Source organism: Mesocricetus auratus, unplaced genomic scaffold (assembly GCF_017639785.1).
Source record: "Mesocricetus auratus isolate SY011 unplaced genomic scaffold, BCM_Maur_2.0 Super-Scaffold_4256, whole genome shotgun sequence".
Classification (NCBI taxonomy): domain Eukaryota; kingdom Metazoa; phylum Chordata; class Mammalia; order Rodentia; family Cricetidae; genus Mesocricetus; species Mesocricetus auratus.
Window position 1 is genome coordinate 31,261,601 of NW_024429182.1, and position 27,523 is coordinate 31,289,123.

General features: G+C 37.5%; 1 protein-coding gene across 1 annotated transcript in view; it reads right to left on the bottom strand.

Annotated features, from left to right (window-relative positions):
• Positions 1–27,523, bottom strand: part of Jak2 (Janus kinase 2) — a 68,354-nt gene that overhangs the window by 29,831 nt on the left and 11,000 nt on the right. Inside the window, exons 3-8 of the mRNA XM_005063713.4 lie at positions 13,075–13,198; positions 9,482–9,599; positions 4,944–5,089; positions 3,159–3,480; positions 2,356–2,475; positions 942–1,099 (exon numbers count right to left, since the gene is read on the bottom strand). Of these exons, the coding sequence (XP_005063770.1) occupies positions 942–1,099; positions 2,356–2,475; positions 3,159–3,480; positions 4,944–5,089; positions 9,482–9,599; positions 13,075–13,198 (988 nt within the window). The remainder of the gene's footprint in view (positions 1–941; positions 1,100–2,355; positions 2,476–3,158; positions 3,481–4,943; positions 5,090–9,481; positions 9,600–13,074; positions 13,199–27,523) is intronic.

Here is a 27,523-nt window from a genome sequence, read left to right on the forward strand (position 1 = left end):
TAAATTATAAGAGCTACTTGGGGAAAAAGCCTAAGCTAAGGCTGAGCTTTCATAATTAGTAATAAGTCTCTGTGTCATTATTTATAAGCTGGTTGCCTAAAGAAAAACCCATCTACAGGTTGTGCCTGGAAGTATAAGCCAATTAACCCTTTTCTCCCCAAGTTGCTTCTGCTCAGAAACAGAAAGCAAACTAGAACAGAAATTCTCAGCCATGTATAGGTATATAAAGGTAAAGAAATTAAAACCTAAGTAAATATAAAAGTCAAACTATGTTTAATTAGAATATCCAGACACGGAACCCTTTCAGCACTGTGGAGCTCCACTGCACAGCACTACCCTTGAAATATGTTACTTTGTGTTTACGCTTCAGAAGAGGCTGGACTACTCAAAATAATGTCAATTTTCAAGTTTAACACTGTGGTTATTTCACAGTATTTCAAAGTTCGTATAACATACATGGAAGAATGTTTTTGTTTACTTTCAGTGTTAGAGAGTGAAGGAAGGAACACTGAGCTATAGCCCTAGGTAGACACCATTTTTTAAATACTATTTTGGATGATCATCTAGATCACACCATGAATGTGGAATCTTCACTTAAGGAGGACTGACTGTGTGAATGTACATTTACTTCATAAAAATGTATCTCTCTGGAGACCAGGACATGCCGAGTATTCCTTTACAACACACACACACACACACACACACACACAGTTTATATTCTCTGTCTTACTTTCATGAGAAAAGGTCTCTCACTGAACCTGGAGTTTTCAGCTGGCTGGCTCAGTCTGTGCCTGTCTCAGTTCCCTGATGTTAGAATCATAGGCACATATAGCTATGTCCAGTTTTTTACATGAATGCCTGGAATTCAAACTCCGCCCTTTGCTTGCAAAGGACCCACCAAGTCAGTCCCTGGAAATGTCCTTTTAAATGCGATTACTCACGAAATGGGGCCATGGCAGTTGCTGTGCATGTTCTCCAGCACAGAGGGAGGGGCTACTTCCTTACAGAGGTAATGATGTGCATCCGCAGTGAGTCTGTAATAGCCGTCAATTAAGGACACAAATGACAAAGCTTCTCTTAACGAGCTAAGTTCTATTTCCTAATCAGAAAAGAAACCACATAATTAAAAACAAATTAAGTTCTAATGGCTCAAATATCTTATAACTTTGAATTACTCAGCCTGATCTAACAAATTCATAAGTCTGATCCTTAAGATCTTCCCAAATATGGGCTTAACAGACCTTCCCAGTTAGTCACTCAACATTAATAATTTAAATACACTTTTCAATGACCCTGCTAGACTCCAAAGTCTAATCTATACTAAGGTTAAGATTAATTATAAATATGAACATTTATTTGATATACTTCTCAGGCTAATGTACATGTACTAGAAACTAAAATGTTAGGATATGGAACTATGCTGTGATTTTTTATTAAAAAACATATTTATGAACATACAATCAGCCAAAAATGCGACACTTTATCTAATGGAAAAGTACATTCACATATCAAAAAGTATTTATTTTCCATATATCAAAATAATCAATGTAACTGAATAATTTAAAAATAAAGTTCAACTTACAGCAGTAAGAAAAATGTACTATATTAAATTAAACAACTAAAAACTTGGAAATGATCATCAGAATTTTCCAAATATTCTTGTATAATGTAACATAGTTTCTGAATACCCAGAAAATGAACTATGTTCTTGGGTAAAGAAACTCAAAATCATGAAAATATAATATATATTATATATCTTAAGCTGGGCACAGTGGTGCATGCCTTTAATTCCAGCACTTAGGAAGCAGAGTCGGGTGGATCTCTGTGAGTTCCAGTACAGCCAAAGCTACAGAGTGAGACCCTATCTCAGAAAAAAAAAACAACAACAACAACAAAAATCCTACACTAATTTGTAAATTGCCACAATCTCAAGGAGAACACCAGCAGGCGCTACAGTTGATATACACGGGAAAACAAGACAGACATGGGATTCAGAACACCAACAGATTCACATAAGAAAATGATGACTCCAAAGGTAACAGGAGAGGAATGATTCCTCCTGCCTCCCCCCTCTCACCTAATCCCACAGACTGCTGAAGTCTGAACAATAGGGAATTAAGTGCAACCCAGAATTGGCAAAAGAGATTAAGTAATGGGGGCTTTCAATTATAGTATCTATAAGTATTTGTAATAAGACTGCTGATATTAATACAAAAATGTGCACACAATAAGACATTTGCTGAGCTGGTATTTTTGGATCATACTTGTAACCAGAACCAGAACACCTAAGCAACTCTAAAATACTTCTGAAAAATTCTAAAATGTCACCACTTTTTACACATGATACAAACTTACCAAAATTTTACCATCTTGCTTATGGATAGTGACAAGTCTACTTTCATTTGAGCATTCCTGATTTGCTTGCTTAATGCTGACATCAATAATATCAGGAAAATCACAATATAACTGTAAACCCTGTAATCAAGAGCATTTAAACAGTTACAATGCCTTTCAAACAAGGGTTAGAAGGTGGAAACAGTCACTTAAAATTCTTTAAAGAGGTACTGATAGCAATGTATATGCACTAAATGTGATTACACCTCCTAAAAATTGAGCCTACGACAATGTTTATGCATCTTGCTTTGACTTGAAAAATGAAATCATTAAAGTATGACAGGAACTTAACCCACTTAATATTAAAATGAACAATTGTCAGGAAATTGCAGAATTATCAACTAAGGTTAAAAAATATAATAATATTAAATCTATCAACATATGGCTGATACGTGTAAACACATGTTACAATGTAAATATAATAAAACTAATTATATTATCAAAATCAGTTAAAAGTTTTTCATTTAATTAGCTTTATGATAGTGCTTAAATGTGAATAATAGTGAAAGAACAAAGGATATAAAGTTAACTTAAAATCACATAGACAATTTAATCCTTTTTAGAAACTGTAATTAAATCATTACTAATTATTTTGTCACAAAAATTAATAAAACATTTAAGAGCTACAGTTACAACTTTGATGGCTTTACACAAACATTCTATCAGCAGAGAAAATCAAGAGTACATTCAGCAACTAAACTTAGTTTGCTTTCATGGCCATTGTACTTAACATAAAAGAGCAAGAATGTATCATTAAGGATTACCTGTTCTGTCAGGGTCTCACTTTCCTTATGTCTCCCTCTTGACCACTGAATTCCACCGTTTCCAGTTATTATAATGGTTGCAAAAATCTCCTCACCTGAAGGACCTCTTGCAGATTCTTTTACTTCAAATTGCTCTGTGTAGAAGGCAGACTGCAGAGTTTCCAAGTTTATAAGATACTTAAGTTTCAGGTTTCTGGCAGTGGCTTTGCATTGACTGAACTGCTGAATGAATCTGCGAAATCTATACCTTATTCGCTTCCTGGTTAAAATATGATAGTCTTGGATTTTTGCTCGAACGCACTTTGGTAAGAATGTCTTGTAGCTAATAATAACAAGCACACAGAAAACAAAGCAAAACAAAATTAGGAGATTAATGCCCACCGTTCCCCACAAGAAGCATTTTTTACAGTCAAGTGAGTAAGTTGATATAACCACCATCTGATATATATGCAAAAACCTTTCATTTGATGCACAAACATTCTGGGTGACAACAGAGTTTAGAATAGGATATACTATTTTAAAACTGCCCCTTCATTTATTTCTTTCATTATTCTGAAGTTACTAGTCTTTTCAAAACAAATAAAACAAGTAATGAATACCTGTGATATTCTGTACAACTCAATTTCTTCTCAAAGAGTATTGCTATACTAACAAAAAGTATACCTCCACAACTCTTTATGATATTCTGTACAAGTCAATTTCTTCTCAAAGAGTATCGCTATACTAACAAAAAGTATACCTCCACATCTCTTTATGATATTCTGTACAAGTCAATTTCTTCTCAAAGAGTATCGCTATACTAACAAAAAAGTATACCTCCACATCTCTTTATGATATTCTGTACAAGTCAATTTCTTCTCAAAGAGTATCGCTATACTAACAAAAAAGTATACCTCCACATCTCTTTATGATATTCTGTACAGGTCAATTTCTTCTCAAAGAGTATCGCTATACTAACAAAAAAGTATACCTCCACATCTCTTTATGAGTGTGTGTGGTGTGTGCAAGAGCGCACCTATGTGTACTGATGTACGTGCTGTGTACATCCTCAAGTAGACATCAGAAGTCAAGGTGGGGTCTTTATCACTTCCTCTAATTTATTTTTAAGTAAAAATATTATTCTATGTGCACTGGTGTTTTGCTTGCATGTATATCACACTCATGCAGTTCCTGCAAAGGCCAGAAGAGAGCATCAGATATCCTTGGAATGGTTACAATTGGTTGTGAGCCATTATGTGGGTGCTGGTAATCAAACCAGGAAAAGCAGCCAGTGCTCATAACTGATGACTCTATTTAAAATTTTTATTTAATGTTATATGTGGGTATGTGAATGATGTATGTGGGGGCCCATGTATCTAGAGGTAAGAGGACAGCTCTGTGGAGTCAGTCTCTCCTTCCACCTTCATGTGTGTTTCAGCAATCAAACTCAGGTCACCAGACTGGTGTGGCAAGTGCCTTTACCTGATAAGCCATGTCTCTAGCTCATCTACCGAATTTACAAGACAGGGACTCTTACTGAACCTAGACCTGTCTCACTGTGCTGACTGCAACACCCGAGGCCCTGTCTTACAGCTATACATTATCACATCAGCTTTTATGTGTGTTCTGAAGACAGGAACTCAGGACTTTGTGGGTGTGCTTTAGTACTTCTACCCACTGAGCCATTTCCCCACTCTCACTATTTTAATTATAACATCAAAATTTATAGCAAACACTGAACAACTAAATTATATAAAATACTAAACCTTTACATTTGTTATGTATGGACGTTCGAAAGGAAATTACCTGACAGAGTTATAAACAGCCAGTGGAGTTTGGTCCTTCTCTTTAGCTATTCTCATCATATCTAATACTGCCATCCCAAGACACTCTTCTTGAGTTTCATGAGTCACGGGTACTTTTATCCATCCGTGCACAAAATCATGCCGCCACTGAAAAAAAGAAATGACAAGGAAATGTCTCAAGTTTCACTATTACATTATATCCTATAAATTAACTTCTAAAATATGCATCTAAGTCATAAATCAACTCCCCACTTTTATTTGTAAATCATTTCACCACAAAACATTAGCAAAGGGGCTGGAGAGATGGTTCAGTGGTTAAGAGCACGGACTGTTGTTCCAGAGAACCTAGGTTCAATTCCCAGCACCCACATGGCAGCTCACAGCTGTCTGTAACTCTAGTTCCATGAACTTCAACACCCTTACACGCAGGCAAAAACGCCCATAAAATAAAAATTATTTTTAAAATGTAGTCATGGCCAGAGATGTATAAAAAAAAAACAGAAACTGACTTAAGTTGGGCTCACAGCCTATCTCACTGTTTATATTTTAAAGTTTTATCTTAAGAACACAAAAATAGCTGAACTAAATTTTTTAATTTATTTTTCATTATTTTTTACATTGCGATTCTAGTTCCCCACCCCTTCTCTCCTCCCAGTCCTTTCCCCCTTACATTGCATCTGCTCCACAGAGAGGGTAAGGCCTCCCCTAGAAGTCTACTAAGTCTGTCCCATCATCTCCTTGAGGCAGGACCAAGGCACCTCTCCACCCCCACACCCCTGTGTCTAGGGTGAGTAAGGTATCTCTCCATATAGAATGGCCTCCATTAAGTCAGTGTGTGCATTAGAGGTAGATCTTGGATCCACTGCCAGTGGCCTCATATATTGCCCCAGTCACACCATTGTCACCTACATTAAGGGAGTCTAGTTCGGTCTTAAACAGGTTCCCCATTTGTCAGACCAGAGGCAGTGATCTCTCATTAACTCAGGTCAGCTGATTCTGTGGGTTTCCCCATCATGGTCTTCACTCCTTTGTTCGTATTATCATTCCTCCCTCACTTCGATTGTACTCCAGGAGTTAGGCCCAATCCCAAGTTGTGGATTTCTCATCTGTTTCCATCTGGGTCTGGAAGAGGAATCTAGCTTCTGGATTGTAGGCTGGGTATCTTTTGTTTTATGTCTGGTATCCACTTATGAGTAAGTATATACTATATTTGTCTTTCTGGTTTGGGGTTACCTCACTCAGGATGGTTTTTTCTAGCTCTGTCCATTTGCCTGTGAATTTTAGGATGTCATTGTTTCTTACCACTGAGTACTATTCCATTATGTAAATATATGACATTTTCTTTATCTGTTCTTCAGTTGAGGGGAATCTAGGTTGTTTCCAAGATCTGGCTATTACAAATAATGTTGCTATGAATATAGCTGAGCAAATGTCCTTGTGGTGTGAATGTACCTCCTTTAGGTATATGCCTAACAGTGGTATTGCAGGATCTTGAGGTAGACTGACCCCTAATTTTCAGAGAAATCGTCATACTGATTTCCACAGCAGTTGTACAAGTTTGCACACCCACCAGCAATGGAGGAGTGTTCCCCTTTCTCCAAAACATCTCCAGCATAAACTGTCATTGGTGTTTTTGATCTTCACCATTCTGATCAGTGCAAGATGGAATCTCAGAGTAGTTTTGATTTGCATTTCCCTGATGACTGAGGATGTTGAGCATTTCCTTAAGTGTCTTTCCACCATTTGACATTGCTGAACTAAAGTTTAATTAGTCAAATATACACTGATTTTAATCCGTACTAAAGACATTGTATTAGTTTGTGTGGGAGATATAAAGAAACATAGGATGTGGTCTTAAGCCATCAAAAAGACCAAAAGTTTTCTTGGAAGCTGAACAGAAAAGCAAATCAATACAATGTCAGGTAATACAATATAAAAGTACAGTCACTGTAGGAACCTTAGAAACAGTTAAAATTGCATACAGTTGGCAAACTGGGACAAAGACATGGAAAGAGTGAGACACTTGAATCAGGTTGAAAGTATTCTTGAATGACTTGATACTAGAGGCCGTGTAAGTTTTTGTTTTTGTTTATTTCATTTGTCTTGCCATGTCTCTTTCCCTGCTAGGACAGTAAAAAACAGTAGATGTTCTTGGAGAAAATAAAGTATACTAAGAATATATAGCTTAGGTAGATGATAATAAGGGTCTGCTCCAAGAAATAGATGACATTGTAAGTCAACATATAAGACACAAAGAAGTGAGAAACCAGGGGGTAGAAAATGTCTGTTGTGCAAGCATGAGGACTAGAGTTCAGCTCCGCAGCACCCTTGTGAAAAAGTCAGGTGCAGAAGCACCTGCCTTGATGTTAGTATTGAAGAAAAGGAGACAGGATACTCTGTGGAGATAACGAGCAGTTATTGTGGCCAAGTGGTGAGTTACAGGTACAGTGAAAGACCCACCTCAAAGTGTAAGGTGAAAATGATTGAGGAAGACACCAAATGCTAACCCTAGTTTCTACAGATGCCAACCCATAGTCTCTACTATGTACATACATGCACACACACATGTGCATGTACACACACAAAGGAGAGGGAGAGAGGGAAGACAGAGATAAAGGCAGAGACAGAAAGACAGAGAAAGAATGAGTATCAATATGCCCAAGTGCTGGGTATGCATGTGGAGGGCAGAGGAAAACTGTCAGGGTTGGTCCTCTCCTTCCACCATGAGAGTTCTCAGGATCACACTCAGGTCATCAAACTTGGCACCAAGTGCCTTTACATACAACCATCTATCCAGCCCTATTTTTGCTTAATTTTAAACACACTTTCTCATACTTAAAAATGGCAAATTATTCTCTTTAGCCAAGATCTATAGGGAACTATTAGCTCTTAATAGCATGTGCTTGCTCTGTTACCATATAAAACCAGTAGGTAATTAAGTTCTGATCATCAGGAAATTCTACATAAATTATAACCAAAAGAAAATAAATGTATGGAAAACTAGTGGGAATACTACTAATGAATAAACCAACAAATAGGCATTGGAGCAAAGTTATAAATCTGTCTCAAATGTCAAAACAAAGTCATTAAGCCAGGATTATTTTAAATCACATTATGTGACTACCAAAATTTCATTTAATCAAATTCATTTAACTGAAAGTTTTCCCCCTTTTGAATAGCTGCATTTAACCCAAGGAATTTTATGTCTGCACTGGCCAGACAAATAAGAAAGGCATCACCACAGTGGGATGACAACCTTGAAGATACTGTGCTAAGTAAAATAACCCAGACACACAAAAAAGGCAAATACCATATAATGGCATCTGTACACACAAGGTACTAAAATGAACACACATTCTATCTCACAGGAGGGAGAATAGTCAACTGTTAAGAGTGGGGAGAGGTGGAGAGTTATTGTTTAAGGGTATGAAGATGAACTGTTCTAGAGATAGATGGTAGTTAGGGTTGTGAGGTGCTGAATGTGCCTAATGAACTGAGCTTTAAGTTTTAAAAAGGCAAGCTTTTAAAATTGTATTATGTACATTTTACCATAACAGAAAAAACTTGACAATCCCACATCCTCAAAGAGAATTATTATTCTGTTTTTTGTTTCTAAACTCAACAGGTTTCACAAGACTGGACATGGGAGCCATGAAGTTTTGTTGCTATCAATCTCATTGGAAACCCTTCACCTCACACACTGGGAACAGAAACCAAGGGAATTACTCATCATTTCTCTGCTTCCTTTAACTTCTGTTCATGATATTCTAGCAGCCCATGAGAATATAATAATTTAATAAGAAAATATTTCAACTGCTGTTTAAGTCAAAGTAATGGAGAAGAATGCACTACGGAATGCTGTGTATAGTAAATGGACAAACAGCTGTGCTCAGATCTCTAAGAGGCAGCATGAGGACACCCTCCCAACTAGAGGAGACTACCAACTGTCACAGTTCACTTTTCCTTTTCTTCTCTTTCTTTCTTTTCTCCTCTTTCTTACTTTTTTTTGACAGGGTTTTTCCGTGTAACAGTCCTATCTGTCCTGGAGTTCACTTTGTAGACCAGGCTGGCCTCGAACTCACTGAGATCCACCTGCCTCTGCATTGAGAGCACTGGGATTAAAGGTATGAACCACCACTGCCCAGCATCATTTTTTATGTTATTTCCTCCTGTTACATTTTACTGCCTATCATTTAAACCTAAAATTATCAAAATTTACTTTTAAAAACTCTAAAGAAATTTTACCACCTAATGGCCAGATAATTGTGTTATTAAATTTATTCTACATTTTTTTCAAAATCCTTAAAAAAACCTAATCCTAAAAGAAAAAGAAAGTGATTTCAAAAGGATCAACTTAAGGAATCATTATAAAAAATTTGTAAATCATGAGACCAAAAATTATTATTAAATAGACTATCCTTTTGTCTTTCTACACCCAGAGCACGGGTTAAATTGTAGTCTTCCCACTTGACACTTACTTACCCTACATAGGAAGATATTTCCAGTTTAATACACATATAAAAATTAATATAATTATACCTGAGCAAAAAGGTAAGACATGACAAAGTCGTCAAGAAGAGGAGCTTCAGCCCCACGAGATACTCCGTATCGATAGGTTCTGTTGCTGCCACTGCAATACCAGTGAGGAAAGTAAAATCTGTAAGAGAATTGAAACACTCTGTTAGCTTCCAGAGTTCAAGCACGAACCACAGGTATTTAACCACCCTCAACATTCTTAAAGCTATTAATGTATTGCTAGAAAACACATGTAGCAGCATTGACTACAGGTTGTGAACAGAAGGATTTGTGAATAATACCATGGTAACAATGCAAGCAGAAAATACAAGAAACACAGTAAAACACAGAGGAGTACATATGTAACTCCTATACCCAGGAAGCTGAGGCAAGAGAAACATGAGTTTGAGACTATACTGAGCTACCTAGAATACTATTTACATAAGCAAACAAACAAATAAACAAAACCCCAAACTACAGGAACAGCAGCAAATAAAACATAAGTAACTGTAAAATCAACATACTCCCCACTTTGGTGCAATATATAGTAAAAACATAGAAGAAACAATCAGAGAAGACAGGAGAAATATGGCATAAAAGTCAGTAGTATTAATAGACGATCTGAAAATACAGTTTGCTGTGTAAACAATTTGCCCTTCATTTAGGAAAATGGAGATTAAATTTTGTCTTTCAAGGAAAAATTAAGTATGTTTACTTTTGAAAGCAAAAGCTTTGAAGGGGCTGGAGATATGGTGTAATGGTTAAGAACACTGACTGCTCTTCCAGAGGACCTGGGTTCAAATCCCAGCACCCATATAACAGCTCACAACTGTCTATAACTCCAAGATTTGACACTCTCACACAAATATACATGTGGCAAATCACCAATGCACATAAAATAAAAAATAAATAATATATAAATAAAATATATTTAAAAAGTAAAAATTTTGAGGTGTAATTCATCTACACAAAGCTTGTCCATTTAAAGTGTTCAGTGATTTGTAGTATTCAATGTGTTACCAACATCACCACAATTTAATTTTACATTTTGATTAACAGCCATTAGTAATCATACCCAAGTCAGTCACTCTGCTAATCCCTAGCTATAAGATACCTTTTTTTTTTTTTTACAAATTCTATTGTACTAATTTTACAATTAAAAATAATGGCTATGATATGCCATCTTTTTATCTTACTTCATTTACCTAGCATAATGTTTTTAAGTTTCATCCACTTTTGGCATATAGGAAAAGCATTCCTTTTTTCTAATGAATTAATACTGGATTGTATGATGTACCATATTTTATTTATCTGTTCATCAGTTGGAAATCATTTGAGTTGTTTCTGTTTTATGCTAATGTGACTAGCACTCTGTGAGCAGTGTTTTGTGGACACATGTTAGTAACTCTCTAATGTCTTTCAGGGAAATGGCCAATTTTTCTCCAAAGTGACAAAGTTTGAGCATCCTAATAAGTATAGATAATTTTCAACACTTATTATTGCCTGCCCTTTCTGCTTTTGATATCCTAATAGATAGGTTGTTAACACACCAACATTTGAATTACATATCTTAAAGGACGAATGATGTTGAATATCTTTTCAAATGCGTATTGGCTTTTTGCATACCAAATATTTCTTTGGAGAAATGTTTATTCAAATCCTTTGCCTTGAACATACATGAATTTTGATATTCAGGAGGCTGGGTGAAACATGGATACTGAAGGATTAGTTATATTATATTCTCATTCTTCATATTGTCAAGTTAGGTGTCCGATTCATCCATTGTGCTGGTTAGGGTTTTTGTTTGTTTAATTTTTGTTTCTGTTTGTTTTTTTTTTTTTGTCAACTTGACACAAGCTAGAGTCATCTGGCAAAGCAAGTATCAATTAAGGAATTTCCTTCATGAGATTGGTTTGTAGTCAAATAATTTCTAACTAATGATTGATGTGGGAAAATCTACCCTTGGGCAGGTGGACCTAGGTTGTCTATAAAAGGTAACTGAGCAAGCCAGGGGGAAGCAAGCCAGTAAGCAGAGTTTCTCCATAGCCTCTGCATCAGCTCTTGATTCCAGGTTTCTCCTTTGAGTTTCTTCCCTTACTTTCTTTCATGATAGACTGTAAGCCATAGGATAAATAAACCCTGTCCTCCCCCAGGTTTCTTCTGGTCATGATATATATATAACAACACTAGAAAGCAAACTCTGACACCCATATTGTTTATTTTTTCCTCAGTTAAATTATTCCCAAATAGTTAAAGCTTTAAAATTATTTTGTAAAAGCTTCGTTACTTTGTAACAACTTACATATACCTTGTATGTAAGAATGCCATTGCCTTTTACCCTTTTTTCACAATTTATTAATATTTACTTTATGTATGGGCCAGAAGAGGGCATCAGATCCCTTGAACTAGAGCTACAGACAATTGTAAACTGCCCTGTAGGTACTGGGCGTGGAATCTGGGTCCTCTAGGAAGAGTCGCCAATGCCTTAAACATTTTATACAGACTAAGGAGAAGAAAATAAGTAATGAAATATGAACATTAAGAACCCATCAAGTACTAATGATGCTGCACCATTGCCTAGCATGCATGACACCCTGGGTTTGATTTCCAGCAAAACCAAACTGGGTGTGGTGGTCCATGCCTGCCATCCCAGAACTACTGGGAATTAGAGGCATTAGGGTCAGAAGTTCAAGGTTACACAGTGAGTTCAGGGAAAGTCTAGGATATACAAGTTCTTGTTTCAACAAAAATAAATAAATAAATAGATAAATAAAGCCATCGAATAATGACCCTGAATACTACACATATTATCTCTTTAATGAGGTACATGCAAAGTGGCTAGAAGGTAGTTTGTGAAGCTAACTAGGTCAGAGATTGAACTCTGACACTTATTCCAAGCTCTAAGACTAAATCTGAGCAATAAGTCACAGCATCAGATCCTTTATATTTTACATGGAATTCTTAGTATTTCATTAAGTCATAAGAAATTTAAATAACAAATATGTGCTTGGAGAATTGTAGCTGTTTGTAAGATCAAAGTTATTTTTCTACCCCTTTTATACAGAAAAATCTTCTGGATTTTTATTTTTCAGAACATTAATAATATTGCACATTGCCATAAATAACTAAATGAATTATCTTACAAACAAAAACTTTGAACTTCAAAAACTATTTGTAGAGCTGGAGAGATAGCTGAGAGGTTAAGAGCACTGGCAACTCTTCCAGAGGTTCTGAGTTCAATTCCCAGCAACCACATGGTAGCTCACAACTATGTGTAATAAGATCTGGTGCCCTCTTCTTGCATGCAGAAATATATGCAGGCAGAACGCTGTATACATAACAAATAAATAAATCTTTTAAAAACTATTTGTAAAGAAGAGATGTAAGCTTGTATTTTATTATACACACATTACATTTCCTGGGGGAACTTGCAATATTCCAAACATTAAGGATTTTACACAAGCTATTTTTATCTGTTCTTTTTTTATATTTAATTATAATCGTCATAAAATGGCATCCTAGCAGAAGAAAATATCATAGTTATCACATTACATAGCCAAAATTTTATCCCACTTTGACTTTTATTAACACATAAGTCACTTAATATAAGAAAGTACCTTATTCTGTAGAGTATATTATGCCTGGTTGACTCATCTATGTGGAAGACATGGTTGGGTGGATACCAGATCCTTTCTGTTTCGCTCATTAAGGCAAACATATTATGATACACAGGTGTAATACCTAGAAATTAAGCATAAAAGGGACTTAAAAGAGATAGTTAGCAGGGCATTTTCATAATGTGCATAATCTGTCATGACGTGATACCTAGAATTGAAGCAAATGGAACTGACTACAGATAGCATTTACGTAACACACCTGTCACAGAGCTCTTCCAGTCAGCAGAAACTTCAGGAGCAGGTAAACTATTACTAATTCTTTTCACCAAACGCCTCTTTATATTTTAAAATATGACTGCTCATATTCCTACATGGAGATGAAAACTACACTTTATCTAGCTTTCAACTGTCTTCTAAAGAGTTTCCAAGTTCCTCTTAACCCCTGGAAAAAATACATTGTGTGAGTATACACATGCACACATGTGTATATTTTAACTGATAGTGAATATCAAATCACTAAGATAATAGCAAGTCGCTGGATACTTTTAAAGGAATGAAACGTTTTCATATTAAAATGAAAAGATTTTATACAATATGATAAGAATTATATTGTTACACTATTTAAGATTATTTTAAAATTAAAAGCTAACTGAGCCTTCTCACTAAGTCCCATAAAGTTAAATGACAATTGAGCCATCTCACCTGACCCAAATATGTTTCCTTTCTGAATTTTTTCCTTTTGGCAACAGTTTTATGTAGTCCAAGTTGACCTCAAACTCCTTATGCCCCTGATATGCCTGTCTCCATCCCCCAACTGCTGGGATTACAGGAGTGTGCCACTACATTAACATCTCTTTTCCAGACCGGTTACAAAGTAGGGATATAGCTCAATGGTGAAATGCATGTCTAGAATGAGTCAGGGCTTAGTGTCAATTTCAAGCACCAGAAAAGTAAAGAACACTAGGGGACAAATATGCTAAGAAATACATAAAAGGTTCAAGGACAGCTAGGTAGATAGTTCATCAGTTAAAAGTGTATACAGTAAATGGGTAGTGGCCACGGTGGCAGCAACACACACCTTTAGTTTCAGGAGGCAGAGCTCTCTTAGTTCAAGGTCAACCTGGTTTACAGAGTGAGTTCCAGAACAGCCAGGTCTACACAGACAGGTCAAAACTCTGTCTTGAAAAATCCAATAATAATGATAACTAATAATAATAATATAATAATAAGTGCATATTGTGGCTTGCAAAGGACCCAAGACAGCTGGCATTTATACTGGGCAGCTCAAAATCACCTTAACTCTAGCTCGAACAGATCTGATGCCTCTGACTCCCTCAAGCACCTGTGTGCATGTGTATGTGGTTAAGACACTAATGACTAGGGAAATGGTAGAAGTTATTCTGTCAACTGCTCCAATAAGAGATACAGAAAAAAGACAAAAATGGGCCAAAAGTTACCTTCCATGCTGGGCACACCTTTAATCTCAGCACTCAGGAGGCTGAGGCAGGCAGATCTCTGTGAGTTTGAGAACAGCCTGGTCTACAAGAGCTAGTTCCAGGACAGCTTCCAAAGCCACAGAGAAACTCTTCTTTGAAAAACCAAAAAAACAAAGTTACCTTCCCCATTATTAGAAAGGAGACTTCAAAGGATGAAAAATAAGAACAAGGAAGTTTCATACAAGACAGACCCATGAATTCTACCTATGGAAAACAGGCTAATGACCAAAGAAAACAATTATGTTCCTACACCCAAGATTAGGCCTGAGTTTCTTGGTTATGTAGCTTGCAAGAATTAATCACAGGTTTCAGTATGCATCTTGGAAAAAACAAAATTGTGAAAGGAAATTAAATAACTCTATTATGTGTAAAGAAAAAAAGATGGCTAGCTGACTACTTGTTTATAAAGTTCTGTAGAGTAGACACAAAATAGGAATCTGTTATACTGAAACCACAAACAACTACCTGCCAGTATAAAGGAACTGGCTGAAATATATCTGGCTTGCTTAAAATTTTGTTAATCAATTATATAAGAATTGCTGCTTTCGGGTAAAAGATTTTATGGTGGGAAACTTAATACAAAGAAAAATGTTTAGCTACTTGTGGGCTTCTAAGGAGAAGATTTCTTTTTTTTTTCTTTTTTTTTTTTGTCCCTTTCCCTCCTTCCTCCTGCACTCCCCCACCATTCCCCCCCTCCCAGCCTCCCACCCTATCGCCATTTCCTTCCGCATAGGGGATATCTAGAGTCTGTCATTTCACTCAGGGCAGGGTCCAGGGACTCCCCTAAGAGTCCAGATTGAGAGAGCATCCCTCTTTGTGCTATGGGCACACAATGATTGTTTGTATGCCAGGGATAAACACTGATCCACTGCCCAGGGCCCCATAGGTTGCCCAGCCTCCTCACTAACTGTCCCATGCTGGCCTCCCAGCTGTCGGTCTGGGGTCCAAGAGCTCTCCCTTGTTCAGATCAGCTGTCTCTGTTGGTTTTGCCAGCCCATTCTTTGCCAATTTTCTCATCGCTCCTCTCTCTCTGTCACTGGGTTCCATGGGTTCAGTTCAGTGTTTAACTGTGTGTGTTTGCCTCTGCTTCCATCAGTCACTGGATGAAGGCTCTAGGATGATTATGAACATCAAGTTCATTATCAGGAATTATTAAAAAGACAAACATGGTATGTACTCACTCATATATGGATTTGAGACATAGATCAGGATAGTGCCAGTCTGCACTTCCACTGACAGTCTGGGAAACAGGAAAGAACCTAAGAGAGATATGCATGGTACCCCAAAGAAGAGGAATGAGGCAAGATCTTCTGAACAGATTGGGAACACAGCAAGGGGTGGGGAGGAGTGGGAACTGGGAAGAAGAGAGGGGGAGAAGAGGAAGAGAGAGTAGGTCATGAGTTTCGACAAAACAGTGAGAATAAAAGTCACTGGCTTAAGTAGCTTTTTCTCAATTTTTTTAAAGAAAAGCAAGGTGCACATTAGAATATCAATTTCAGCCGGGCATTGGTGACACACGCCTTTAATCCCAGCACTCGGGAGGCAGAGGCAGGTGGATCTCTGTGAGTTCAAGGCCAGTCTGGTCTACAGAGTGAGTTCCAGGACAGCCTCCAAAGCAATACAGAGAAACCCTGTCTCAAAAAAAACAAACAAAAAAAGAATATCAATTTTATAAAATTACCTCAAATTCCTAAAGTCGGGGTGAGGGGAATATGTGCAGAATATATGAGTCATATATAATCACAGAAAGCCTTTGAACACTCACAAGAGATATTTCCCTACTTAGCAGGATGTGACTAAGAAAAGAGAAGCAGGAGAAGAAACTTTGTTGTTAAAGGATTCATTAAGGCCCAGCATGATGCTGTATATCTTCACAGCCTAGCACCAAGAAGGCAAGGCAGGCAGCTCTCTGTGAGCAAGGCCATCCTGGTCTACATACCAAGTTCCAGTCAGGGTGGCATGGTAAGACCCTGTCTTTAAAACAAAAGGGATTCATTAAATAGAAAAATCCAGTATGAAGATGGAAGGAGTTGGGGTGGGGGATTAGAAAAAATTCACAGCCAAGAGGAGGAGGAAGTTTCACTCTGTAAATGAATTTCAAGCTACAGTAAATAATAAACTATATAAACTACCACAAGGGCACGATGGAGCAGGAAATACACTATTTTGACTGTTTATTTTAAATTGAGAAATGTTTTGAAGTTGGAAATTCAAATATCACCCTCGAATGAGCCACAACACACACCTCTGGATTCCTATCTTTCATGACAGAAAGTTCATGCTTCCTCCACCCTTATAAGCATGCTTTGTGAACTTAATGTTCTGGGCACACATAGCCAAGCAGGAAGTGAAATTGTCCAAGAAGAGGCCACAAAACACCTGACATTTTACACAGAAAAAACACTGAAAGAATCTTAACTTACAAACTAACACTTGTTTTAAATGTAAGCATCCAAAAATAATTTTAATTCCTGAGACTTTGAAGAATAAGACAATGCCATGGTCTTTTCAAACAGAGAACTTTCACAAAATGCAAAAGGCTATTTCATAGTCATTGATCATTAAGACTGTGTGTGCAGTACGCTTCTGAATGTTTGTGGTGGGGTGTGCTTTTACACGTGTGTTCGGATGCATGGATGTTTTTGCCTGCATGGACATGTTGGGAGGTCAGAAGCTGACTTCAGGTGGCTGACCCTCTCTGACTCTCACCTTTCTCAACAGTGTTTCTCACTGAACTGAAGCTCACCATGTCAGCTAGACTTGCTGACCAGCAAGGCCCTGGGATCTGCCCATATCTGCCCTACCCAGTTCTGGGAGCTACAGGAACATACTATCATGTCCAGCTTTGACATGGCTGCTATACATTGAACTGCCATCCTCAGACTTTCACAGCAAGCACCTTACCCACTGAGCCATCTTCCTACCTCCAAGTTTTTTTTTTGAAGCAGAGTCTTGTTATATAGACCAGGCTGAACTCACTAGGTAGCCGAGGATGACTTTGAAATTACAACCTTCTTACCTCAGTTTCTTGGGTGCTAAGATTATAGGCATGTGCCACCATACTCATCTTGAAACCTTTAAAATAATGAATACTAGTTCTATACATTAGTTATAAGTGTTAAAATGAGAAATAATATATAGGCAGAAATTAATTTGATAACACAGATACATACAGAAACAAAATAATAAAGTACAGTATTTGTAAGTCATGTATATTCACTGATTCTCTATTCTAAAATTATAATTACATATTCTATTTATTCTATTTTTCTTAAAAGTTTGCTAATAGAGTTATCATAAAAGAACAATAAGTAATGAGAACTATATTTCATGTATATTTGATAATAAGAAGATAGGACCTCAAAGAAACCTTAGTCATTAACTCCCTTTATTTTACCATATGCCAAATCTAACTTCTTTTCTTTTTTTCTTTTTTGGTTTTACGAGACAGGGTTTCTCTGTGTTGTTTTGGAGGCTGTCGGTCCAGCTCGGCCTCGAACTCACAGAGATCTGCCTGTCTCTGCCTCCCAAGTGCTGAGATTAAAGGCGTGTGCCACCACCACCCGGCTATTCTTTTCTTTTTTTATCAAGACCATTTCGGTGTGTTTCTTCCCAAGCCATTACCAGAACTGTGATTCAGTTATATGTTCCAGAGGAACTAATCATCATCCCATTAAGTATTAACAGCATCCCTGTAACAGGTACAGGCAGGAACTGAACATACAAGAATGAACTGTGGTACATTCCTATAGAATTCCAGCTACTCTGGAGTCTGAGGCAGAAGACTGCAAGCCCACCTGGGTTACACAGCAACTTCAAGGTCATTCTGAGCAACAAAATGATGCTGTCTCCAAAAGGGGGTAGGGGACGATATTATAAATGAGTAACTTTAGGAATCTTACAATATAGTAAATGAGACAAAATGACATTGAAACTTATAATCCAACAAGTGTGGTTATAATTAAGAACACAGAAAACAAACACAGAAGAGAGGTTAAAAGTTATCAAGGGGCAAAGGGGCAAGTAGAGTAAAAACATCAAGAAAGGCTTCTGCAAAATAATACACTGAAGGCAACTTGGGCTTTAGCTATGTTACTCCAGAAAGAAGTCATAACATGCACAGGCATGGATGTTTATGTTTATTACCTACAAATGCTTCTGGAACTGTAACATATTCAGAGAAAACAAAGGTAATATGTAGCACAACAATTGCACATCTCTCTCCTCTCTCTCTCTCTCTCTCTCTCTCTCTCTCTCACACACACACACACACACACACAGAGTTGCTTATAGCTTAGTTGCCCCCAAAAAGTTCTGGTTTATGTCTAATGTCCATAATAAGCATCATACTTTCTCCTCAAAAACGGCTCCGTTTTGAGCCAGGCACGGTAGCACACAACTTTAATCTCAGCATTTGGGAGACAGGCAGGATGATCTCTGTGAGTTCCAGGATTACACAGAGAGACCCAGTCTCCAAAACAAACAAACAAACAGAAAACACCAAACCAAAACAGGTTCCAGACTGGAAGAGGTGATGGGATCTTTCAGTGTGAACACAGTCAGAGATGGGTTAAGTCTTTGTCAGCTACATGCTAATGGGGTATGTGTGTGATAATCTCTATAGGACTCTTTGTTTCAACATTTGTAGGACAGAAAAACTGAACTCATGGAAAGAATAAAACAATATTATTATTAAAATACTTAGAAATCCTAGGTATGTGAGATAGGTTCACCTGTAAAGATTCCAACTACACATCTTAACTGGGGTTTATAAGATCCAAAAGTTTTCTAGTTGTTGTTTTCCTAATGAAATCTAACTTTAGTGTGTGTAAACAGTCCAAAAGTTGTTTTAAAGCACAGATCATTTTTCAGTGGTTTTGCAAAGGAGCCTTAGCAAGGAAGTTACTTTTTCAGCAGCACCGATGACTACAGACATAGAGTTGAGAAAGAGGGACATGGAAGGCTTCTGTGACAACCCCTACCCCATGTCACCCCACTTCACCCCACCCCACAGCCTAGACAGGAAACCATGGAAGAGAACTCTTAAAAAATTGTGACAAAGATGCTCAAGTGTAGCTCTCCACAGCCGAGAGCTTCTGTCAGGATGGGGATGGGGGGTTGTATGGGGGTGTATGAGTGTGCATTTGAGTGTGAGTAGGGGTGTGGGGGTGTGGGAAGGAGAGGACTTAGCTTTCTTTAAGGGGCTGGCCACCAGGAGTTTGCTCATGCTCCAGTGAGGATATAGGCAACACATATTGGAATTGTTTTTGTTGTTGCTGTTGTCTTCTTCTCCTTCTCCTTCTCCTTCTTCTCCTTCTTCTTCTTCTCCTTCTTCTTCTTCTTCTCCTTCTTCTCCTTCTCCTTCTTCTTCTTCTTTTGGGGGATGGGAGGCCACATGGGTGGGGGGGTGGATCTGGGAGGACTGGGAAGTGAGTGTGATCAGGATGCATAATGGGAAATGCCCAAATAATTAATAAAAATATGTTTGGGAAAAAGAATTTTAAAAAGAAGAAAAGGAGCCTTAGATTCTGTATTTCTAATAAGCTTTAAAATTATGCTGACACCACCAATACATGGATTCAAGAGCACACAGAAATAGTGGGCATAAAGACACATTTTATATGTATGTTAGAGATCCAAACTACATACAAAAATGACAGAATGGGAAAAGATGAACTGAACATATAAAAAAGCAGCTCAAACACTAATTTACATGTAAAATAAGATACTGTGGCCAAGAATTTCCCAAAGATAAAGAAGGATATTAACCTACAAATTAAATGGACCCAGAGCAAAATGAAAACAAGAACAACCCATAGGTGCATCAGAGTTAAACAGCTGATGATGAACAACAGAATGGAAAATTTTTCTCAAGTGGTGGGGAAAGAGTAAGCCAGAAAATCAAACCATATTACATTCAAAGGTAGAATTTACAACTCGATTTCCAATAAAGCCACAGATCTAAGTGTGGTGGTCTAAGAATGGTTCTCATAGGCTCATCCATCTATTTGAGGGCTTGGGAAAGATAAGGAGATGTGTCCTTGTTAGAGAAGGTGTCAGCAGGGGTGGGCTTTGAGCCCTTCACTCTCTCTTGCTTTTCTTGTGGATCACAACGCATGGAACCACAAATACAGGGAAGAGTGGCTAGAAGGTAAATAACTATTTAAATCAGCAATAATCTAAATGCCTTGTGTTATTTAAAGTGTGTATAGCAGTAAATTCTACCAATAATATAAAGAGTAAAAAAGAATGATGGTAAGCTTTTGTAATGCTCTTGTGTTGCTTGGAAATTTTATGCTAGTATACAGCTGTCAATAAGCCAAAAATGTCCTTTAGAATAACTATTAAATGAACTACATAAAAACTATACAAATATCTAATACATGAGATCAAATAAATAAAGGAAATAGACATTAAAAACAGATGAAACAACAAAATAATATAATTATATTAGTAATTAAATGTAAATGAGAGAATTAAGACATACAGTCTAATAATCTGGATTTTAAGGTTTTGTATTACTTTTATAAAAGATAAACTTTAAATATAAAGACACAGATTGAAATTTAAATAGTAGAAAATATTACATACTATTCAAATAAAAATAAAATAAAAACCTGGTAAGTCAAAATCAGAGGAAGTAAACTTCAAGAAAAATATTCATTGAGGGAAAAAAAAGCCAAGTAGGTTCCAGTCAACCAAAAAATTGAAAGATGATTAATGAAATTTATATGCAACGAATAAGACAGCTTCAAATTACAAAAATTGCTAGAATGAAAAGCAGAAAATTTCAAAATCTCTCAGACTAACCAAAAAAACACAAAACAAAAACCCCACAAAACCCAAAAGATAGAAATTTTAAGTCATGATTAACATAAATTTAGTTTATATTTTAGAATAATATACCTGGTAAGTACAAGATACACAATTTTCAAATGCATGTAAAACATTAAAAAAAAAACAGGTAGCCTGGTGGTATACTCCCAACACTCGGGAGGCAGAGGCCGGTGAATCTCCATGAGTTTGCCAACCTGGTCTACAAACCAGAGTTCAGGATAGCCAGAGCTTTTACATAGAGACACCATGTCTCAAAAAACAAAACAAAACAACAACAACAAACAAAAAACAAAAACAAAGAAGCTGATCGTCTGGGGCAAGAGAAGAGGTCAGCATTAACACTTTCTATCTTGTGGAAGACCTGGGGTTTAGTTCTCAGCACCCATATTGAATGGCTCATAACCATTTCTAACTCCAGTCCTAGGGGATCTGACATCCTCCTGTGGCCTCCAAGGACACCAAGCACACATATATATGCATGAACTTACACATACACATACAGTAAAAGTAAATGAATTTTCAAGAAGTTGGAGGGAGGGCTAAAGAGACAGTTCAGGGTTAAGAGCATTTACTGCTCCTCCAAAAGATCCTAACTCAGTTCCCAGCTCCCTCATGGAGGCCCACAACCATCCTTAACAACAGTTCCAGAAGATCCAGCACTCTCTTCAGACTTCTGTGCGCACATGGTACACATAAATGCACTCAGGCAAAATACTCATGATATAAAAATAAAATAGTTAATCATCTAAGTCATAAAGTTATAGTGAAGTTCAGAGAGTTGAAAATTTCCAAAGTATCCACACTGGTCACAGAAAAAAATTAAAATCAACACTAGAAAAAAATTAAAATCTCCCAATTGAAAACCATCCAGCTTTTCTGTTTTGGTTAGTCTAGCCAGCCAACCTGGTCGGGGGACCCCTTGCCATCACCTGTCTTGTGCCCCTTTGTTTCTGCATGTGTTCTGGTTATGTGAACTCATCCTCACAGTGCATGAGTTCTGGTTATGTGAACTCATCCTCACACTGCATGAGTTCTGGTTATGTGAACTCATCCTCACACTGCATGAGTTCTGGTTATGTGAACTCATCCTCACACTGCATGAGTTCTGGTCACGTGAACTCATCCTCACACTGCATGAGTTCTGGTCACGTGAACTCATCCTCACAGTACATGAGTTCTGGTCATGTGAACTCATCCTCACACTGCATGAGTTCTGGTCATGTGAACTCATCCTCACACTGCATGAGTTCTGGTTATGTGAACTCATCCTCACACTGCATGAGTTCTGGTCACGTGAACTCATCCTCACACTTTTGCAACTTTACACACTAAGCAATCTCACCTAGACCTTTTTAGTGTTTTTGCTTTTTATTATAATTCCCTTTTTGCCCTGATATTAAAAGCAAGTCAACAAACCAAGAGTTATATCAGTGGATATATAATGTTTAGCGATATATGTTAAGCAATACATGAATATAGAGGGACAAAAAACTACACGTAAGCATGGCTTTCATGTACTATTGAAGTTAGTGACATTAATTCAAATACATTATTGTAAATTTAAAAGATTAACTCTAATCAGGTGATGGTAGAGCATGCCTTTATTCCCAGCACTTGGGAAGCAGAGACAGGGAGATCTGTGTGAGTTCGAGACCAGCCTGGTCTACAAAAGCTAGTTCCAGGACAGCCTCCAAAGCCACAGAGAAACTCTGCCTTGAAACCCCCCAAAAAACCAGATTAACTCTAATCTTTAGTGTAACTTTTAATAAAACTAAAAATATATGATAAAAGTGAGACTCAGAATTATAAAACACAAAAAATAAGAACAGATGGAGGTTATAAAGAAAAATACAATGGCCAGGAATACACAGAGAAACCCTGTCTTGAAAAACAACAGCAAGTATATATATATATAATATATAAAAGAATGAAATATTAAAAATTAGTACACCCTATCACTATTTCAAATGCAAGTTCATGTAACTATCCCATAAAGGATAAAATGGATAAAAACATATGACTTAACTACATGTATCCATAAGAGACTCACTCAAATCTAAACATGCAAATAAACTGAGAGGGAGAGAAAGACTGAGAAAAAAACCTACACAAATAGTAACCAAAAGGAAGCTAGTGTGGTTTTTATCAATATTAGAAAATGGGATTTAAAGTGACAAACTAATGAAGAGAAGAAAACATTATAATTAAAAGAAGACATAACAACCAAAAGATAGAACAATTATCACCACACTATGAACCAAAAAGTTAGAAGTAAAGGGGAAAATAGACAGTAATAGTTAGAGAATTCAACACAGTATTCTCAATAATGGACAGGAAAACTACAAAGAACAATAAAGGCGAGAACTTAAACAATGCTACAAATCAACTAGCTGTAACAACCATACAAAAAGCTTTGCCCCCACACAACACATCTTTAAGTGCATGTAAAATACACTCCAGGTTTGTACAGTCTCAAAACTACTGTCAATACATTCATAAAGTTAAAACCATCCACAGCTATCTTCTCTGGCTACACTATAATCAGTAGAACATTAAAAGAAACATTTAATTTCACAATACACTAGAATTAATTACTCAAGGCAGGTGAGAGAGGCTACCCACCTCTGAGGTACTGAGAGCATGTATGCACTGTTAAACTCACTAGCTGTGTCGACAGTTAGACCTTTGAGTTCTTACTGTAAGCCTTCCCTCTCATGCTCACTTTCCTGTAAATGAGTAGATATTGGAGAATAGGGCATTTGATTCCCTAATGGGCAGCCGTTATACTTTCTCTTCCTGTTGTGGCTGCCTTTAACAAAAGGCCGGATAAGCAGTCAGCTGGACTACCGTTGGCCAACACTGGCCATTCCAAGCACTCCATGGACTCCCTAGGAAAGCGACACAACTGCTTGTTCCTGCTCTTGAAGTGGTCTCAGCACTATTTAAGAAGGCTGTGCTGAATTTTTCATGTCATAAGCCCTGGTACACTGAGGATGATCACATAACCATCCCCACCAGGCCAGAGAAAAACACTTCCCTTGGCAGTCTGACAAAGGACTCTGACTGGTAATGAGGGACAGTGCTATGACTGGTGAAGTAGAAACCTTCTATTGCATGCAAAGTTTTCTAGCTGTACCGAGGGAGCCAGCTAAGAGACATCATCCTGTTCTACCCCTCTATATTTTAACATTAAGCCAATGGGAGAGTCTTTCGAATGGCCTTTTATGGCCTATGGGTTGAGCTGGTAGCAGGAAGAAGTGGCAGGAGAAGCAGCAGTGAAACAGCTTAGCAGCTGATGGATTCAGTGTAACCAAATGTGTGACAGATGAGGAAGAGGAGACAGCTCAAGAGAGCAAACACCACAAGGAGATAGCTGGAGGGCAACGAGAATAGAGAGCCTGATGGTCAAGAATAAACAGATTCTGTAAAGAGCCCGAGAAGAGGAACTGCAGGCCCATGATATTGGGAGCCTTCTGGAGATCTATCAAACCTTTAGGACAAGGGTCTCAGATACCCCCATCCTCAACGTTGTAATAATGGCCACTGTCAAGGGCTGAGAATGCCAATACCTAAGCCTGCCTGGGAACAACTTTAGTTGTTGCTAAGGGCTAAGAAACACCAACTTCCTGTAGGCATGAAAGAGCTGCAACATTTGCAGAGCTAAGAACACTGTTACCAGGGAGGGCTACACAGAGCTGTAATGTTCTGAGCAGTGCTTCTCAACCAGGGGTGGCAACTGCTTTAGAAGTCTTGCAATGGAAGTTTCCCCAGAACATTGTCGCTGGCTTGTATTCTGAAGTGTTAGCACCTGGGCTTTGAACTGCCTTTTGTGATGTTACCTTTCACTGCTGCTGACATCTTTTGTTTGAAGTGGTTTTGGTATGTGGAAATTGACTTGCAAAGGTGTAAATTGTAGAACAATAAAAAATATCTTTTCTGAAGCAATGTCAGTCAGTTCACCAGAAACTGGCTCCCCTGATACTGTAAAGCCAAAATTCATCCTGGAGTGACCCTATTTCTTACATAGATCAGGGTAAAAGCAAATACGGGCAGGGTTGTAAGTCAGCTATCCTGCCTATCAGATATTTACAGTACCACTCACAGCAGTAGCAAAATTACAGTTATGAAGTAGCACCAATGGCATATGGTTAGGGGTCACAACATGAGGAACTGTGTTAAAGGGTCGCAGCATTAGGAAGGTAGAGAACAACAGCTACAGAGGGTGTAACCTATACTGCTCCCAACTGTGAATGCTCCCACTTGCTTCAGTCAAACTCCAAAGAATATAAAATGGCTACTGGCTAACCCTGAGAGACTCTGGAACACTCACCATGCATGGGATGTCCCTATCACACCCCTCCTCTCAAGGCTCATGCATCTACGAGGAAGAGGAGGAGGAAATATTTTAAGAGCCAGAGATGTTTGATGCCTCCAAGAATAACAGTCTTTTCTAGATACAAGGAAACTGATGCGCACAGGAACTCTCAGAGACTGTGACTGCAAATGTAGGACTTGCACAAGTTGAAACTAGAAGAAATTCTAGCACAGAGAGAAAGAATATGAAGTTGGGAGGAGGTGAGGAGTGGAAAGAATATGATTAAAATATATTGTGTAAGCCGGGCATTGGTGGTGCACACCTTTAATCCCAACACTAGGGAGGCAGAGGCAGGTGGATCTCTGTGAGTTCAAGGCCAGCCCAGTCTACAGAGTGCCAGGACAGACTCCAAAGCAATACAGAGAAACCCTGTCTCAAAAAAACAAATGTATGTATGTATGTGTGTGTATATATATATATTAAGTTAGGTAATTTTATAAAATAAAATTGTAACATTAAAAAAGATAGCAATGTTCCTCCAATGGATCTATAAATGTGATGCAATCACTACTGAAATCTCAGATACCCTTTACACAGAAATGACAAATTAATCACAACATGGGAAAAAAATAAAAGGACTAAAATTGCCAAAATAATCTTATAAAAGAACAACAAAGTTTAATAACTACTTGCTGTTTACAAAATGTGCTACAGAACTAAAGACAGTTGAGTGTTAGGGACACCTGAGTAGCATATGCCAGACACTAGTCTCAAACTCCAACATTGTAAATATTCAACAGTAACATACTACCAAGCCACGGTGATCCAAGCAGTATGGCAATGGCATCAGGACAACAAACATTTAACTGCACTGAATTTCAACAAAGTAAAATAAGATTTTGTTGAACTTAAAGTGAGTGAGTGTGTGTGTGCGTGCATGCATGTATATATATTTGCTTTAAGTGCAAGACTTAAAGTATACATAGCTACATAGCTCTGGCACCACGTAGCTCTGGCTGTCCTGAGACTCACAAAGATCCTTAGGCTTCTGCCTCCTGAGCACTGGGATTAAAGGCATGTGTCACTAAGTCCAGGTAAAGCATATTTTCATAGAATACTTATAAATTTAAAATAAATATTTTAAATTATTTTATTATGCAGTCTTTATAGCTCTTTTTTAAGATTAAAAAATCTGTGTGTGCATGAGTGTTTTGCCTTCATGTGGGTTTGTGTACCACCAAGTGTACACAATGGTCAGAAGAGGGCAATGGCTCACAGGGAGATGGAATTATGGGTTGTTGTGGTTGCTAGCAACCAAGCCTAGGTCCTCTGCAAGGGCTCCAGTTCTATATGCTTAGTTTTAAATATCAGCATTATTAGATCTCTTGTGAATGGGTGACTGCTAACCATGGAAAGGGCCAGCAACCTACTCCCTCTAAAACAAAGCTATGAAGAAAGTATAAAACATTGCATTAACTTACCATTAACTACGTCATGAAAGGAAACAGGTTCATCAAAGACAAAGACTGATCTTTGAGATGGCCTATGCAATCTAGTTTTACACCTATACAATTCTTTTCTTCTTCATTACTCTATAATTCCCAGTCTCCACTCATTTAACAGAACTATATAACATTACTAACGTAGAATGGTTTTTGCTATATACTTTGTCCTTATTCAGTGACTTCTAAAATTAAAAATGCTATAGATAAAATAGAATAGGATGATAGTTACATTTTAGGTATTTATGCCTTTTCGCTTATATCTTGAATCTGATACATAAAAAATTATCAATGATACT